The 18,022-nt window shown below is 43.0% G+C and overlaps 1 protein-coding gene across 2 annotated transcripts in view; it reads left to right on the top strand.

Moving 5' to 3' along the window:
- Window positions 1–1,257: 1,257 nt before the first annotated feature.
- TRABD (TraB domain containing) overlaps window positions 1,258–18,022 on the top strand; it is a 29,249-nt gene continuing 12,484 nt past the window's right edge. Inside the window, exons 1-3 of one of the 2 annotated variants that reach the window (XM_066550683.1) lie at window positions 1,258–1,329; window positions 13,186–13,248; window positions 15,385–15,463. In XM_066550683.1, the coding sequence (XP_066406780.1) occupies window positions 13,225–13,248; window positions 15,385–15,463 (103 nt within the window). In that variant the 5' untranslated portion in view covers window positions 1,258–1,329; window positions 13,186–13,224. Of the gene's footprint in view, window positions 1,330–13,185; window positions 13,249–15,384; window positions 15,464–16,756; window positions 17,964–18,022 lie in introns of those variants that run through there. The other variant, XM_066550684.1, reaches the window with a different exon arrangement.

The raw sequence follows: 18,022 nt of genomic DNA, 5'->3' as shown, positions 1-18,022 counted from the left end.
TCTCAACATGTCTGGACTTGATTTCCACATACCACATAGTTGCAAAGCTCAGCCTAATCCTAAACTAACCCAGGATGTGAAGTAAGAAAAACTAAGAAAACAAACCTTCACATCCGTTCAAATGAAACTGTATTTAGAAAACAAATGTGTGCTCAGACTAAATGGGTGTTTAAGCCATACTGTCACAGAACTGTGACTTATCAGAAACAGAACAGAGAAACAGGAAAAGGACAGAGACAATTCCAAGACACAACCAGTTGTTACAATCAACTCTTGACACATTTTTCTGAAAACAAATGTTTTCTTGACCAGTAAAATATTTTTATGTGTCAGCCTAGTAATTTGGAGTATCACCAAACGCCCCTTGTACTTAGAGAGGTGGCGTAACACAGATTATTCATGTTTTGTGGGCGAATCATTTAACTCTTCCAGCAGGAGAGGCTCACTGCAAGAGAGAAAGCGAAGGGCCAGAACAGCAGTGGCAAGCAGGGCTGCACATTGAGGAAGTAATGGATAAATTCAGAGATGACATCGTTTGGAGCGTGATATCCCTGCGATTTCAGTCTTCATTAGCCCCACGGTATGTTTTCACATGGACGCTCCGTGCAGTCCCACCCCTGAGGGCTGTCCCTTACTCCTTACACCCGTACGCATTTCCAGCCCAGGGCTCCCAAGGACGGTCCCAGCAGGCACGGACACCTGGGCAGTGCTGCGGGCTCCCAGGCCAGGGCTTGAAGGTCGCTGCCGAGCTGGGCTCGGCCGAGAGCGGCCGCCGCAGCCGCAGGGTTGCTTCACCAGTACAGAGAGAAGCAGCCTCAGAGACGTGGCTCAACTCCCTGCCAGAAGGGCCTCCGCCCCCCACGGAAGCTGAAGGCACCCGCTGATTGGCAGCCCCGCCCGCTTCGCTCCGGGGCTCCCGCAGAAATCCCGAGAGCCCCTGGCAGTCCTTCCGCCGGCACAGATCCGAGCAGCCGCTGGGCTTGGCCCAGACACGGGGCTACGCGGCTCCGGCCCGCAGCGGAGCGGCCGCCGGCGGAGGAGCCACGCGGGGCGAGCGAGGGAGGACAGGCAGGAGGGGCCGGCGGCGGGCGGGCCCGGCGGGTCGGGCGGGCTGGGAGCTGTAGTCCGCTACCGCTCGCTGCTGCCCGCCGCTGCCCGCTGCCGCGCAACCGGGAGCGGAGGAGGACTACAGCGCCCAGGGTGCCCCGCGGCGGCCCCGCCCCGCGCTGACTCGTGCAGCACGTTGTCCGGCTAACGCGCCCCGCGCCCGCTCCGCCCGCAGCGCCCGGCCAGCGGCGGCTCCGCCGCTCCCATCGCCCGGCACGGCAGGTCAGCGGGGACGGGGGCCGGCCGCGCTGCCGCGTCCCTCCGGGCCGGGGGGCGGCGGGGCCGTGCTGGGGCCGACCCCGGTCGTGGCGGGCGCGTGCAAGGGGAAGCGGATGGGGGGTGCCGCGGTTCTCCCGGTGCCCCGCAGGAGGGGAGGGGGCTGCGAGCGGCGCGGCCGTGTCCCCTCGCTGCTCGCTCTTGGCACGCACCCGGCCCTGCCCCGTCAGGTGCCGGCCCGGAGGTGCTGCCGGGCAGCGCCTGCTCGGGCAGCGCCCGCTCGGGCAGGGAGGTGGCCGGGGCGCGGCGGCCCTACTCGCTCCCGTTGCTGGAAGCGCTCCCCGGGCCTGGCGAGAGAGTTGTAGCCGGGGCTGGTCTGGCGCTGCCCCGCCGGTGACCCCGCGGGCGGCGGGGCTGAGGGGCCTCTCCTCGCGAGCTCCGCCTCGTAGCGGGCGGGCTGAGGCCATCGGCCCCGCTCGAGGGGCGAGGGGAGGCCGGTGCCCGGTGCCCGCCGCCTCCCGGGGCGGCCCGCGAGGAGGCCCGCGCTGCCCTGCCCTGCCGGCCGGGGAACTGCGGCCGGGCAGGAAACTTGGGGGAAAATGCGGCTCTGGGCGCCGGTTGTAAGGTCCTGGGCCCGCTTGTCTTCAGCTCTTTCGTTATGGCTGTTCACTGGTTTGGGGGTTCACGGACGTGGCACAACGCTCCTCGTCCAGGTGTTCGGTGATAAGAGCGTGGGATTTGTTTGGTTCTGGCGGAAAGCTGAGGAAAAGCTGAGACTCACAGTTTTTCTTCCTTTTTTTTTGTCTCTAAACAGTTGTGTCTTTTTTTGAATTCACCTCTGAAAATAGTTCAAATTAACCTAGCTCTTGAACATAATTCGTGTCACAGGTATAGCCTGGGCTCTTCTCTTGAGGAAAATACATGTACTGATGCAGATGTCCATATAACAGAGGTGTTTATTTTTGCTAGCTTTCTGGAAGAAAGAGAGTATTTTTCTTTGGTAAAACTTCGGAGAAAGTTGCAACTGATGGGTTGGAAAAGTGAGAGAACGAGATGGTCTTTTACAAGTTAGATGCTGTTTTGCAAATGTGGTGGTGACAATACTAGTCTTAAAAAATACCCAGGGTGTCTGGAATGACACTTCTCCATTTTGTAGAGTTGTGTATCTGTGCAACTACTGTCCACCTCCTTAATGGAGGTATTCCTTCTTTGAAAGCTAACAGAGTAAAGCAAAAAAAAAAAAAATTAAAAACCCAAACCAAACAGATTCCAGAGGTTTCTCATCTGTATTTTAGTAGGGGATAGACATTACACAGTAGGGGAAAAACGTATCCATTTAATTATTCTAAGCTAAATGAGTTTATTAATTAAAATATCTGGGTTGTGGCTGTGGTTTGTGCCCTGCTGTTGGTGGCAGTAGACTTTCAAGATTTAGTAACTTGAATTGACTATTCTATTGTAAATCTCAATTTTAGGTTGCTTATTGTAAATTTCAGTCCTCACAGTGTCTGGCACTCTGGCATCTTAACTGTACACCACTTGGATATTGTGTAGCTTGGTGCTAGAAGAGTTATATTGATTTTTCAGTGTATTCTTTCTTCCATATGGTAAAAATGATGAAACACTGCTGCTGCTGCCACCACAACTGTGAATGAGCCACGTGGTATTGCCGTCTATTTGTGGGAGAGTCATACAAGTACTTTTTTTAAAAGATTACTTTTTGGAAAGCATCTTCTTGTTCCTTATTTGCTATTCAGGAAAAGTGCAGAGAGAGATTTGGGGCAGTCTTTGAAAATGTAGAAATGAGAGCAGGCCAGAGATAAGTGTGCTCCAGATTTAATGGGAGTGGTGTGTAACTGTGTCTGTCTGAAGTGATATCACAGCATGTGCTTTGCCAGCCAGTGCCAGTAGGAAAGAAGGATTCTGTAGCTCTCCTTGTCCTGTCAGGAAACAGGACACTGGCTGTCTTTCATAGATGATTTAGTACAAAATCTGACCAATATATTCTCTTGGTGATAGTTGTTACTAGTTTAGAAACGTATTTGCAAATACCTTTGTTACTTGAATCTGAGATCAGACCTTCAGTTATTGAACGCTTTTTTAAAGGCCCATTCAAATTTCAGATGGTTTGAACATGTTAGTTAATACTGCAGTTCTGTATTTGAACTTAAAACTTTTGTAGTGAAAACTCTTTTTTCCCTTTCTAATAAAGGACCAGGGGAACATAACTTTAACGTTAAACCACAATTTATAGATTTGTATGAAGACGTGCATGCACTCAGTGACAAGTTCTCTTCCTATACACTTCTTTTTCTTGTAATAAAAAAAAAAAGTAGAGGAGCTCTTTTCTACTCCTGCGTCCTTCCTTCCTTTGCCTTTAGTTGACCTGTCTTGCAGTTTTGATTGAAATCACTGAGGGATGCAGGATCTTAGCATGTCCACGTGCAAGAATTTAAATGTCCTGATGACCCTGCCTATCAAGCACTGCACTGGAGCTCCTGGAGTGTGTCTTCCAGCGGGTAAGCCCTTCAGGCTGTCTGCTGAATAACTCTGTCTCTATTGATAGTGCAGCGTCCTGCTCTTATGTTGAGAAGTCTGTCTATCTCAGGAAGGGTGTGCACGCTTCTGAGAGAGAGCAAGAGCCTACACCATGGCTGAACAACACCATGACTGCTGGTGAAATTGAAGAAAGTGTCCCATCACCTGCATGCTGCATCTGGAGATGCTGATCTTGCCTTGCTAGGGTGCATATCTTGCATCTTGCACTGGTAGCTGTCCTTCAGAAGGACAGCAAGACAGCTGGTTACAGTGTAGCCTGCAAAGAAGGCCTGTGTGTGAGGAGCTGGGATCGGGAGTTGCTGAGGTGTTTTCTTGTTTCTTGGGAGGCAGCAGATAGTCATGGAAATACAAGTGTTGTTTGTTGGTGTTTTTTATATATATATATATCTATATCAGGAACAGTGTGGCCAGTAGGAGCAGGGAGGTCATTCTTCCCCTGTACTCAGCACTGGTGAGGCCACACCTTGAGTGCTGTGCCCAGTTCTGGCCCCTCAGTTTGGGAAGGATGTTGAGATGCTTGAGCGTGTCCAGAGGAGGCAATGAGGCTGGAGAGGGGCTGGGAACACAAACCCTGTGAGGAACGACTGAGGGAGCTGGGGGTGTTTAACCTGGAGAAAAGGAGACTCAGAGGTGACCTTGTCACTGTCTACAACTCCCTGAAAGGTGGCTGTAGTCAGGTGGGGGTTGATCTCTTTCACCAGGCAGCAACTGATAGAATGAGAGGACACAGTCTCAAGCTGTGTCAAGGGAAATATAAAAAGAGAGTGTTTAAAAGAGAGTGGATGTGGCACTCAGTGTCATGGTTTAGTTGAGGTGTTAGGGCATGGGTTGGACTCAATGATCTTTAAGGTCTCTTCCAACCTAGTCATTCTGTGAATTCTGTGAATATACTGAATTGGTTAGGTGCAGAGTCCTTTACAGGTTAAATGTGTGGTGCAACAGCTGGATGGACTTGGAAGTAGAACAGCTTTCCTGTGAGTGTGTCAATAGTACTGAATTGTTAGTGTTATCACGAGGCTTCTGTGACTGCAGGCTGGAATTTGCTACCCTGGAGCTTTCTCTCTGAGGAGTTTTTCTTCAGTTCCCTGCCACAATAGAGCTGTATTTCTTTACTTGTTGCCAGAAGATGGGCTCATGTCATGTAACTGCTTTCAGCTTTGTGTTCACATAATGATTTTGAAAGAGTAGGTCAGCTTGTTCAGAGATAGTGTTTGGAGAGTAGGATGAAAGGGAGAGGCAAAAGAACACTACTGATAAATAATGTGCTTGGCAGGTTGTCAAAATTATTTGTCCTCTGAAATCCCAATTTTAGCATCATAAGGATCGTGTTTCAAAATGTTTATAACAAAAGTGAATGTGTCTGCTGGTAACTTTTGAGATGCACCTTCTGCATATTTCAGCAGACAGCCGTTGACATCACAGAACTTCTTCACTCGTTTCCTTTGCTTGCTGCTTGTAGGTAATGAACAGAGTGGAAGAGCTGCTTCTTGTAGAACTCCATACACATGCAGCAGCTGTGCTATTTCCCTTTTGTTCTGCTTAGGAGTGTTTTGCAGAGGATTTTCCAAAACCAGAAGTATTACTTTCTTCATAGCTTTATGTGGCCTAGAAGGAGATGTACTGATAACTAAGCTGCTGGATACAGGAAAGTCCAATAAAATTATTTTGGTTCTAGATCTTTGCTGAATTCACAGAATTCACGTTGGAATGCAATAGGAAGGTGACTTGAATAGATGTGTAGGGTCTAAAAAACTGTCAGTTTCTGAATATCTGTCCAGACTTGAGCCACATCACTGTGGTCTTTCTGTTCCACGTTACTAGATTTAGCAGTATATTTGTAACCTCTGCAACCTCTTAAAAGAGTAAGGATTTGGGCTAATGTTTGTTCATAAATCTGCAATGCAGTGCATTAGCATCCTGATTCACCTCATACTTACTCATTTCATCCAGTAGCCCCAGTCAGTGTAATTAGCAATAACTTGTAAAACCACAGAGCATATGAGAATGTTTTCTTGTCTTTCACCCATAAACGTGTTTTTAGTGTCCCAGGCCACATATGCTCATGTTTCAACACCTCCTTTCAAGCAAAATGAATGTAGTTGTCTTTGACTTTTATGTTTTAACTACCAAAGCCTGCAAATGGACATTGACTCTAGTGTGCAGGTACCTGAGTTTAGGCTGCATATGTCTGCACAGTTCCTTTTGCAGGAAAACCTCATTGATGCTCAGAGGGTAAAAATATGCATTTTGAAATTTTTGAACTTCTGAGTCGTGAGAAACCAGAGCCATGCTCTACAACCATCTGTGATTACAGAACCAGTTGCTCAGTTGAGTTTCAAAGGCGTGGGTTTGTGTCAAAGAGATAACATGCAATATGTGGAGTAGGTCACCTTAGTAATAATTTTGAAATACATTCCAATTTCTGAATTTGTGGCTGTTACATTAATTGGTAGACAGGTCTCCACAGATGCATCCTTCTGAGTATGAACAGGCTATCAACAGAGTAGACACCATTTGGAGCTGATGATTGTTTGCAAACATTTGTGAGATTTCTGTGCCTAAGTATGGAAAAAGTCTCATCAATCTTAAATACTCTGTTTATGTTGCAGAGTATGACACTTAAGAGGTTATCTGTTATTTTGGTTTTGCCTTCTTAGTAGGTTAAATGTTAAGCATGGAAGGTGCTTTGTTAGGTATTTCAGACAGTAAGTAAAGAATGCAGCAGTTTGTCAGTGGGAGAAAAGTTTGGTCTGTATCTTCTGAAGTACTGATATGCCTCTTCTGTTTACATAAAATAAGTGATCCTGTTAAACGGTAGCAGTATTCAAATGAGATGTGCTTATGCAGTGCATAATATGAATGTAAAGTACTGGCTATACCAGCTAAATCAAATATCCATTGCTAGTGAAACTGCAGGTTTAGAGGATGAAAGGCACGCAGTACTCTTAATGCACATAGGTGCAGGTAAATTTTTATTGCTGCATCTCATGCCAAGCTGTTGGAAGCTGTGTTCTGGCCAAGGATACTGGTGTGGAAGGACTCACACACGAGTCTGTTTGTGACGTAGTCTTTTGTGTGTGCCTGTAGCTCATGTCCAGTGCAGGGCAGTTTTGGCTCAGTTGTAGCATGACCTGTGTGAGGTGTGCTATATTCTCACTGGAGGACTTCCACCTTATTGTTCGACAGCTTGCTCTAAAATTCAGTCCTCAGCCTATCTCTTGTCTTTCCCACAGCAACTTTAGAGGAACAAGGATGGGTGGTGGTGCCTTGTTACTAGGAGGAAGTGCTGTCCTGTGGGGTACGTGGGGATCCTAGAAGGACCAATGATTAAAAAGAAAGGAAAATTCTGATTGCAAAATTGAAATGCTTTGAAAGTTCCATGAGCCTTCTAACTACTTGTTTAGCTACCAGAGGTCAAATTTGTAGGCATATTTAAGCATTCATGTACCTCAGTTACTTATTTGTAAACAGGAACCTATGTACAATCCTATCTCAGAGGCTACAGGATTAACACTTTGATTGACACAAGAGAAGTGGGTACTTTCTGCAATGTTAGTGAATACTGTAGCTATCAAAAGCACTAATAGATACATTTAGAGTTGTTTGTTGAGGAGATCAAACACAGAAATTTTTGCCTGTTCCTTTCAATAAAAGGTGGAATAAGCTGTAGTTTGGTGACTCCTTTCCTAGTTTCTTTACTAGCTATTCTGATGTGTGTGCAGCACATAGAAAATACAGAACAATTATAAGACTATGGACAACTTTTATTTCCCTTTTGCAGTGTCAACATGTTGAGGAAGCAAAGTGCTGCTTCTGAATTTCTGTATAGCTCAGAAGGAGGAAAACATCCAATAAAAATCTTGTTAAAAAGTAGCTGGCTATGTTGTTTTATGGGTAGGAGCATGAGAGGTTTTTTGAGAGCTTTTTTATCGATTCAGTTGAATCACTGTCTGAAGGAAGCAAATTTAGACAAGACATTAAAGGAACAAGTTTAGCCCTACTGTAGGAGGATGCTGTAATGAATTGTCTGTGTGGTGGTTGAATTTTCTCACTGAACTACCTCATTGAAATTAAACAGGAAAGGACTTTTTGTTCTTTAACTTCTCTTGCTAGAAGCTGATCTGTGAGTGCATGTACCTCTTGTGTTCTTGAGACTGCAAGCTAGGAGAGTTTCAGATGCCTAAATATGAAGCTGGAACCGAAACACTTTGGTTGACTAAGGCTATCAAGTATGAAAAATGAGTTCATGAGAAGATTTTGTGCAAAGAAGTGCTGCTGAAGCTGGTTTATATTAGGAAGACTCAAGGGCTGATGTGAAATAGCATGGCAGGGAGTTTTTTCTGCCTCTCCTTTGCCAGCATCTGTGCAGGGAAAGCATTGCTAGAAGATGTTGAACTTTTCTGTGTGTTCCTTTCTGAACTTGCTATTTTGGGGCGGAAGAGTATAATGCATGGGGAAAAATACAGCCCCTCTTTGGCAGTACTTTTCTCAGTAGCAATGGCTGTCCTGTATGTGCTGGAGGAACAAGAAGAGCTTGAGAGGAAATAGGTGTCTATCAATAGACATGAGTAATGGCTAAATTCTAGGTTTGCAGTTTATTTGGTGGTCTCAAAAATTCCTGTTTGGTTGCCTAGGTATTTTAAGAGTTGGCTAAAGGGCTTCATTTTTTCACGTGTGTATGTATAAACAACAATTTTTAATGGCCCAGTGAATGGCAGGTCCCCTCAGTCTAACAAAGATGCATTAAGCACAAGAATTCCATTTGCCTGGAAAAAAGGTGTTTGAGGTGGAGATTCAATCATCATTCAATCATCAATCACCCCTCTTTGTTTATTTTAAAAAGAATAATTTTCTTGGTAGTACTCCAACCAGGAGAATGAATCCCTGATTAAGACAGTCTCCTGGCAGATAAGAGAACAGAAATACCTCCTAATCTCTGATCTTTATGAGTGCCTAAAAGCTGAGTCTCCCAGTGCATCTGAAAGAAGTGCACTGTCATGTCTCATATTTTCAGTATATGATAGATCTTACAAGGGGCTCTTCCAGGCCTTTGAAGTAGCTGGAGGAGGGAAATTTGATCGGTTTCACATGTTCATGCTAAATCTCATGGTAAGTAGAACTTGAGGTTATGAGATATTGCAGTATACATATTATGGAACACTGTCAATAATTGTCTGAACAGGTTTTTTTGCCTGTGGCTTTTCAGCTTGGGGTTGGATTTCCTTCTGTTCCCTGGCAAGTTCTGCGGACCACCTCTTTTTCACAAGCACCTCATCTAATCTTAGTGATGTTTTTCTCCTGGAGGAGCAGTGCTGTGTGTTGCACCTCTAAATGACTGTGAGACTCTTCCCTGCTTGCCAAAATAGTTTAAAATTCACCTATGTGTGAACAAGCACAAACAAATAAGATGCCTTGTTACCTTGTGTCATTTCTTTAGGAAAGTAAACTTAAAAAAAAAAAAAAAAAGCCCAGAACACAGGTTAGAAAATTAAACTCCAAGAAATTTTGAAATGCATGGATGTAAATTGTTCAAATGGTGCCAGAATTTGATCTGAATTGGCCCCTTTTCTTGCTATTGGACATGGTGAAAGGAAGTGCATACAGATTTGTGCACTTCAGTTGGTTATCTGTGTAACAGCAAGGTACATTCAGTCTTCTCTCAGAGGCCTCAAATTATATTTCAAATATCATAGCACTCACATACCTTCTGTGAATACATAGAAGTACAAGGATAGTGTCTTTCACATGGATGAGCTAGATCAGCCTGGAGTCCAAGGTATTTGACTAATTCCTAAATACATGGACTTTTGCCAGTGCTGCTGATGAGGATGCTGCTAGCTGAGTACCCAGCCTCGCCTGTACTCTAGTGAGTCTAGAACAAGTCTTCTGCATGGAAAATTTCAGCTCCAATGTAACTTGAGCAGATCTAAGCACCTGAAAACAAGGGCAAAAAATCCTGGATTGGAAGGGATCTTCAAGATCCAGTTCCAACCTTCCTGCAGTTGACAGAAGCACCTGTAACTAGACCAGGTTGCTCCAAGCTCCATTCAGACTGGCCTTGAGCTCTCACAGGGGTAGGGCATCCACAGCCTCTTTGGGCAACCTCTTCCAGTACCTCACCACCCTGACAGTAAAGAATTTTTTCCTGATATCTAATTTGAATCTACTGTCTTTCAGTTTGAAGCCATTCCCCCTTGTTCTGTTAGTACAGCTCTTGTAAACTATCCCTTTCCATGGTTTTTGTAGGCTCCTTTCAGGTACTGGAAGGCTGCAATTAGATCACCCCAAAGCCTTCTCTTTTCCAGGCTGAACAACCACAATTGTCTCAGCCTTTCCTTGCAGGAGAGGTGCTCTGGCCATCTAACCATCATGGTGGCTTCCTCTGGACTCAGTCCAACAGGTCAGTGTCTTTCCCTTCCTGGGGACCCAGCCCTGCAGGTGGGGTGTCACCAGAGCAGAAGGACAGAATCACTTCCCTCTCCCTGCTGGCCACACTGCTTTGGATGCAGCCCAGGACACAGCTGCCTTTCTGTGCTGCAGGTGCACATGGCCAGGTTGTGTCCAGCCTCTCATCCACCAGCACACCCAGGTTCTTCTCAGCAGGGCTGTTCTCAGTCCCTTCATCCCCAGCCTGTAGTGATAATGGGGGGTTGTCCCAACTCAAGTGTAGCACCTTGTACTTATTAAACCTCATGAGATTGCCATGGGCCTGCTTGTCCTAGAGGAGAAAGGTGGCAGACTTGCCTGTCATTGTGGCTGCACACTCTCTCATCTGGCCATGGAAGTATTGTTCCATGCATTCCCTGGAGCTGAAAACTGCAGTGAAACACTGAGCTGGAAACAGCTTGTTTTCTCCAAAGGTATAGGTCAGTTAAAACCCGGTGCTAGTTAGCTTGAGTAAACTTCAAAGAAGATCTCTCCCCCACCCCCACCAGTATCAGACATATAATATAGTCAGTAGTGAGAATGGGATGATGTTTTCTAAAATGTCACTTGGTGGGAAAAAATACCATGTAGTGCTTCTGTAGAGGAGTCTATTTTTAAAACAAAACTTGCGCTTCATTAGTTTGAAGAGTAGTCTGTAGATAAGAGACATTTTCAAATGCCAGCAGACCTTAATCAAACTTAGAACTTTAGTTGTATTTAGGGCCAGCTGATTCACTGACAGAAAAACATTGTGGTATTTTGCACACAAACCAATTGAGAACCAAGCCTAGAGCTGAGTGAGCATCAGAGTATTGGTACACTGGGTGATGCTGTAGTTGAACAAGTATTTTCTCAGAGGGCAGTTGGTTTCAGGATCTCCACTTCATACTGTTCCTCAAGTTTTGGTGCTGCAGTTCTTCCTGCAGCTGTTTCATCATGTGAACTAAAAATGCCTTGGTAGAGTGGGAGGGAAAAAGTGGTGTTTTTTTAAACTGAGCCTGCTTTCCAGTGTGGTTTACTGTCTAAGCCAACAAGTAGTTAAGCCAGTCTCTCAGAGACAGGACAGGATAAAAAGAGGCGCCGAGTTTACTTAACCCCACAAAACTGAGAGACTGTCTGAAGTGAGGTGTCTGTGGGCTGGTGTGTGCCAGTCAGGTTGCAGGTGTCAAGGCAGGGGTTTCCTTCTGCTGTACTGCTTTAGATCTGTCCACACTCATAAATTGGGGAAATACTGAAGCAGAAGAGCAGTTCAGCTTCACCTGCCATTTCAGCTTACTCTGACATCCAGATTTCCTTGACTTGACTCCTTCGAAGGCAGGAAGGTCCTGATTTTAAAATTGTGCCTTGTAGCACAACCACTGGAGTGCTTATGTTGCCTGTGCAGACTTCTTGCATGTTTTTGAATCATTTGTTTTAATGAACCTCTTGGACTGTGTGCAGTGTGTATTTTTTTGTTTTAATGAGGTATTTGCCTCGCAGCTCAGGAGTTGTGTCTGTAGCTGTTGCCTGCTCAAGCTGTGGGAATCTGTTGGGTTTCATGGGAATTTTGCTCTAGAGACCATGCAGAAGCCAGGGTTTTGGCCACTCTGTTTTTTTCTTGCTCAGCCTGCAGCTGTGATCTCAGGTTTGCTGGCTGACCATGAGCAGTGGACAGCCAGAAGGCACAAAATCCTGAAATCCCTCTGCTGCATGGTGGGAGATGTGCCAGTGGACAGAATTACACTCACTTGCTTCATACTGCCCAGGCAAATGCTCTTTTAAAGAAACCTATTTTAAGCAAAGCTAAAAAGTAAAATGGCTTTCTAGAAACCAGAATGCAGAGCACTGATCCGACTGCAGGAGACTTTTGTATTTGGGGAAGGGGGAGGCTTGCCATCACATTTGTGTGCTGAAGTATGCTGTCACCCAAATGCCAGCCAGCTTTTCTCCAGCCTCATCTGACCATAAACTTGTCTGTCCACTCCTCAGAGCGGGACTGCAAATGTATTCCATGAATAAGTTGTTCAGGATTGCTTGCTCTCTATTTAATAAAATAAAACTCTGATCACATGTACTGTGAAATAGCTCAAATGGAGGTAGCACAAAATGCTGTAGTAAAGAAGCATCACTTTCTTGGAGTGCTTCAATATTAGTGGATGGCAGTGAGAATAAGCAGAATGAGCTCTAGTCATGCATCCAGCGTCATGTGCAATCCCCTCAGAGTACCACCCAAGTCCAATCACAGCACTCTGCCAGCATCACAGAGAACTTTGGACATCATCTCTATCGTTAAACTAAAACATGGAAACCATTCAGTAAGGGTTTAAAAACCTAGTTTCATGGGTTTGTCACACAGATACTAGCTGACTGATGTTCTAACCCTGGCATATTTATAAATATATGTATTTATATATTTATATATAAATATGTATATGCAGATAAAACAACACATATGACTATAGTTAAATATTAAGATTGTGACTGCTCTCATATTCTGTGCAGCAGTAAAATACTAGAAATATAGATGATTCCTAGAATCTGCCTAAAAACTGTCTTGATGGAGTTGATATGAACTACACAGAATTACTGACTAAGTTGAGTAAGATTTTTGCTGTTGCAGAAACTGTTCTCTGGCTTTAGCCACCTCAAGAGCCATACTGAAACAGGCTGGTTTTACCTGGGGGAGTTGCTGTTGGTTTGTTCTGGTTCTCTGAATGGCAATAGAGTTGAAGAAGTGACATTTGTGCCTCTTCACTTTGCTGCTTTTATTACTCAACCTTTATTAGAGACTGTAGAGACACATAGATATATTTTTTTCCCCTGGACAGTTCTTGAGCAAATATTCTGAGTTATGCCAATAATTTTTAATTCTCTCCCATTTGTTTTTACTTCTTGCAGTTCTTGTGTGGTTGGTGAAAATAAGCCTACGCTGCAGGAATGCAAGAGGAGCAACAGCCTGAGGTAGGGCTTGGAGATGAAGTTTGTATTTCAGTACAATCGCAGGGAAGGTCAAGAGTGAATCAGCCAGGTTCTTCCACTTATTTTTGGGCAAGTTCTGCAAAGTCTTAGGACTGAGAATGCTGGTGTGAGACCTCTTTTAAAATGGGGATGGAAAGCTGAGTGCTATTTTTCTTGATACATTTAGGTTCTTTTCAGGTTCTCTTTCCCTCCAGTTGCAAAAGCTAAAATGGGTCTTTTCTATTATTCTACTTGCAAGTGAGGAATTGCATAAAATCGCTTAACCTATGAGATTAAACCTTTAGGAGGAAAAAGGTTTTGTGAGAAATTACAGAAATTGATTATATACAAATAATCTCATTGTACATGGCTGAAGTTCCTTGCCAAATTAAACTGAGATTCTTTTTCTATCCTTTCTGTTCCTTTCCTTCTTTTTTCATATCCATGTATCTCAAAACCTTTTTCTGGAATAATAGGTGAAACTCAGGAAATTTTTATTTTATGAAGTATAAGAACGTCAGTTCTTTTGTCCTGTTAATAAAAAAAAGAACAACAGATTCCTAACATGGTGGCTTAGTGCTGTGCTCATTGCACTGTTGTGATGTTGTGATGAGAAAGCCAGCACAAGTGATAGGATTAATTCCATATGTTACAAATAGATAAATTTTTCCAAAATATTGTTGTGACTAGACTTAACGTATGCAAGCCATATGTTGTGATCAAAAGCTGAGCTGGTGTTAAATTAGATTTGTGAATGTAATTGCAATTTGCAGTGTAATTTCAGTTTGCAGTTGTCAATGAACAGACTTCTGCTTTGTAGTGAAAGGATGATGTGTTGCTGTGACTATTTTAAACTTTGCACTGTAAAGCTGTTGTATGTTTTGAGTTTAGTCCATGAAATGTATCATAAATTTTTCCTTGCCTTCAGTGGGGCCACGGTAAGACTCAGGATTTATTTTCTCAAAATTCCTGTTTGGCATTATGGAATGAAAGAAGAAAATAATTACTCTTATAGAAAGCTCTTAACATTTGGGTGTGCTTTGTACAGCCTTGCTTTAAACCTTACCAGGTTAAGTACAAAGTACAAAAACCAGTCATTTTAGCTAAAAAGCTGACAAACATCAGGAGAGGTTGGCTGCCTGCTTGCTGACTCATTAATGTTTTCTTTCCTTTGGAAAGTACTTTAATGATGATGGGTTCTCATCCTGTCTCTAACTTTTTGACTTAATGTTGCTCAGAAATTCCAAATTCTTCCAATAATCATCCTGATTAAACTTTGAATTAAGATAGTTGCCTAAAGGTAGTTTATAATTTAGCTTTCCCTTACTCCTGAGTCTTTTCTGCACTAACTCTGCCTCTCTGGCTTGAATGACATTGGGTGAATGACAGGAATTATTTAAATTCTATGCACGGCTTTTAAAACTTGCCGTTAAATTAAAAATCAGAAAGGTTTTTGTTAGCCAAAGACCTGTATCACATACTTCTAGGGATAATATTAAAGAGTCAGTCTTTGTGAATCTTTTCAATTGCCTTCTGTTCCTTTAGAGAGCAAAACTCTGCAGGTGCCTTGTATCTTTGATTTCTGATATGTATAAAGTCAACATGCACATGAATTTTGTAAGATTTGATGTGCATATTGTGTAATTGCCTTATTCCAATAAATACTTGGCCTGACTCTTCTAGAATGGATGTGTTTAGTCTTGTGAGTACTGATTAACTTTGTCAGACTCCTGACAGACTAGTGCTGACCGGTAGTTGAGTCAAATGGTATAAAATAATTAGTGCACATTTTAGTTTTCAACATAAAATGCTGTAGTAGCTGTAGTACTGTAGTAGTGTTAGAGATAAATTTGTTCTTTTTATCAAAAATCTCATTTATTTTAAAACTCTGTCAGGTATAAATATTATCTCTTAAAATAGGCATGAAGTAGTCCATTTTTAAGATTTTCTATCTCATACTCAGGCAGCTAGGAAAAAATAGTTGTAAAATCACAGATGTTTTGAACTGTGACACTGCTTAAATTATTTACTTGCTTGAATATTATTGGTAGGTTCAAATTGAGTAAACTCACAAAGGGAAAGATGTATTGAAACATTTCATTATAATTCCCAGCCTCCTTTTGAATTTGTTTCATACAGGCTGCTGCAGATCCAATGTCGTCCTCTGATGCACCAGAAGATGGCCCAAAGGGAGCGTCAAGTATATCACAGAATATCTGTATGTTTCTGGTTGGACTGGGGAGGGTGATCATACTGGAAGGGGTATTCAACTAAATGTCCTTGCCTTTTCCTTACCTAAAAGGGACAGGGCTGTTGGCAAAAAGAGGAGATGCTAATGAAGACATAGCTGATTTAATCTGTTCTTGATTTGTTTCAAGGCCCAGTTGTGTAAATCAAATTTAGAAAGAGCAATGACATGTAGATTGTCAGTTTGCTGATCCCATACTTTCAAAAGTAAATATTTTTAGATTTAATAGGTACACTCAGCTATTGTTTTAAGCTTAGCTATTGCTTTCTAAGCCAGTGATGCATGAGTATATGTTTGCTTTGACTGTCTGGCATCTAGTGATATGATGGTGATGAGTTGTCCCAAATGGAAAGCTTTGCCCATGCTAGCATGATAATGTTTTGGCAAGCCTGCAGGATGTGGCAATAGAAGTATTCCAACCAAAACTGTTTTGTGAAGCCCAGGAAGAGTATCTTTTCTTACCTGTTATTGGCAAGATCAGGTAATGACAGGCATTTCTTTCTCAAGAGGAAAAAACAAAGGCTTCTTAGGATTTACTTTAACTGTATTGATGCACTGGTATTATATTAGTGTATCTGGTGCTGATTTGTAACAATAGGAGCATTCAGATTGTGCTTTCTGGCAAATAATAGGCTCTGAACCACCTTAGGGAAAATTAGTGTGTAACAATAACACTGCTGAATAATTCCTAGGGATCTCAGCTTTCATGGGAGCAAACAGAACCTTGACTAAAGCTATGCAGACCTAAAGAAGCAGATTAATTTTTTATGTGGCTTTTTTTCCAGATATAGAAGTTAGTTCAATAAAAACCATAGCTGCTCCTGAGAATGTTTTCCTTAATTGTGTCCTTAAATTATAACATCTGGTGCTGTACTACTATCACATTTTTTCTTCACGTGAAACATTATTCAGTCTAGTATTGAGTATATGTGTGAGGGGAAAGCTTGAAAAGTAAACAGAAATTACACCTTTTAAGGGTTACCAAATGTGTAGAAATGACTTTCAGTTGGGGAAATCTGAATCATAAATGGCTTTAGGCTAGGAAAGTATTTGAGACAGGTATTACACACAGTTCCCCATTTATTATGTTCTCCATTAGACATCCACTTTTGACCATGGTGGGAGGTGGGATATTTGCTTAGGTGGGTTTTTGTTCATCTCCTATGGCTGCTTTTATAATTATGTGACTGAGAGTGCTACAAATGCAACAGCCTTACCTCTACTTCCTTTTCAGTCATGTTTTCCTTACCTCCTCCTCCTCAGCATCACTGTCTGTTTTGGCAGCAATATTGCCATAGCTCAGACAGTACTGATTGCAGCGCACCATGTTCTGGGGTATTGACCATGAAGTAGCAGTTTGCTCAAATGCTAAGAAGGATGTTGAAGGGTTGCTTTTGGTTTTTCGGTTTGGTTTTTTTCTTTTGTTTGTTTGGTTTTCTTCTAATTTGGTGGGATTTTTGTTTGGTTGGTTTTGGTTTGGGGTTGTTTTTTGGTTTTTTTCATAAAGTCTTACAAGATTAGTATTTGTGGGACACAGCTGGAGTCAGAGCCACACAGCTAAATCAGATTCATAAAATGAATGTCTGGTAGGAGGCTGTAATTTATCTGCATCTTTGACATCCTGCCTACAAACTGTTCACTAATCTTTTTTTTTTTTTTTGTTCCCCTGGGCTTATGATCCTATTCCAGGCTTCTGGAGACCACTTGAGACTTCTGCTAACTTGTGCAGCAGCTTGCCAGAGAAAGAGAGTTGGTTGGAAACAAAACTCTGCTTTCCTGCTTGATACTTTTTTTTTCCTAAGATGCATTACAGCTTTAAGATGACTCATTCAAAAGAACTTTAATTTCTCATTGATATAGAGTTAAAGCTTCTCTGTCTCAGTCAATGAGGCTACCTGGCAATGAGCATCTGTGACAAAGCTGATAGATCCTCCTGTTTTCCATACAGGAAGCTTGACATAGAGGAGCTAAACTCACTTTGTACCATTTTGATCTTAAATAGTTGTTGAATCTAGGGAAGAATGATTGGATACCTGACCAAAATACCTCTTGAGGTTTAATTTTCTTGTGTACTGATCCCTGGTGTGTTAATCCCAGAAAAGGCTAAGGTTGGTACTGTAGGTATCCTATATGTGCCAGTATGTGGAGGTGACTTTGCCATCGTATTCACACCAGTGTCCATGTGTTGCTATCGTTTATATAAATAAGAATCCCAAAATGGAACACTTTGGGTTTAGAATTTACAAAATGCTTTTTTTTTTCTTTTTCTCTAATTTAGTGTATACCTTTTCTAAGTATTCTTTGCTTCTCTGTCCACCTCACCTGCCACACAGCTTCTCTCTTTCCCTTACTGAACTGCGTGGACAACCTGTCCCAGTGTCCACAGGGTAGGAAACCTGGACTGAGACCCATGCTTGGAGGCAGCCTCTCCAGTGATGGCACTCTCAATGATGTAGCTTCAGAATTGAATGTAAGATTACAGTGGTAAATCAATGGCCTTTTAGCTCTGCTCTGCTGTTTAGTGGCGAC

This window comes from Molothrus aeneus, chromosome 5 (assembly GCF_037042795.1).
Source record: "Molothrus aeneus isolate 106 chromosome 5, BPBGC_Maene_1.0, whole genome shotgun sequence".
Classification (NCBI taxonomy): domain Eukaryota; kingdom Metazoa; phylum Chordata; class Aves; order Passeriformes; family Icteridae; genus Molothrus; species Molothrus aeneus.
This window is presented reverse-complemented; position numbering and strand designations above follow the sequence as displayed.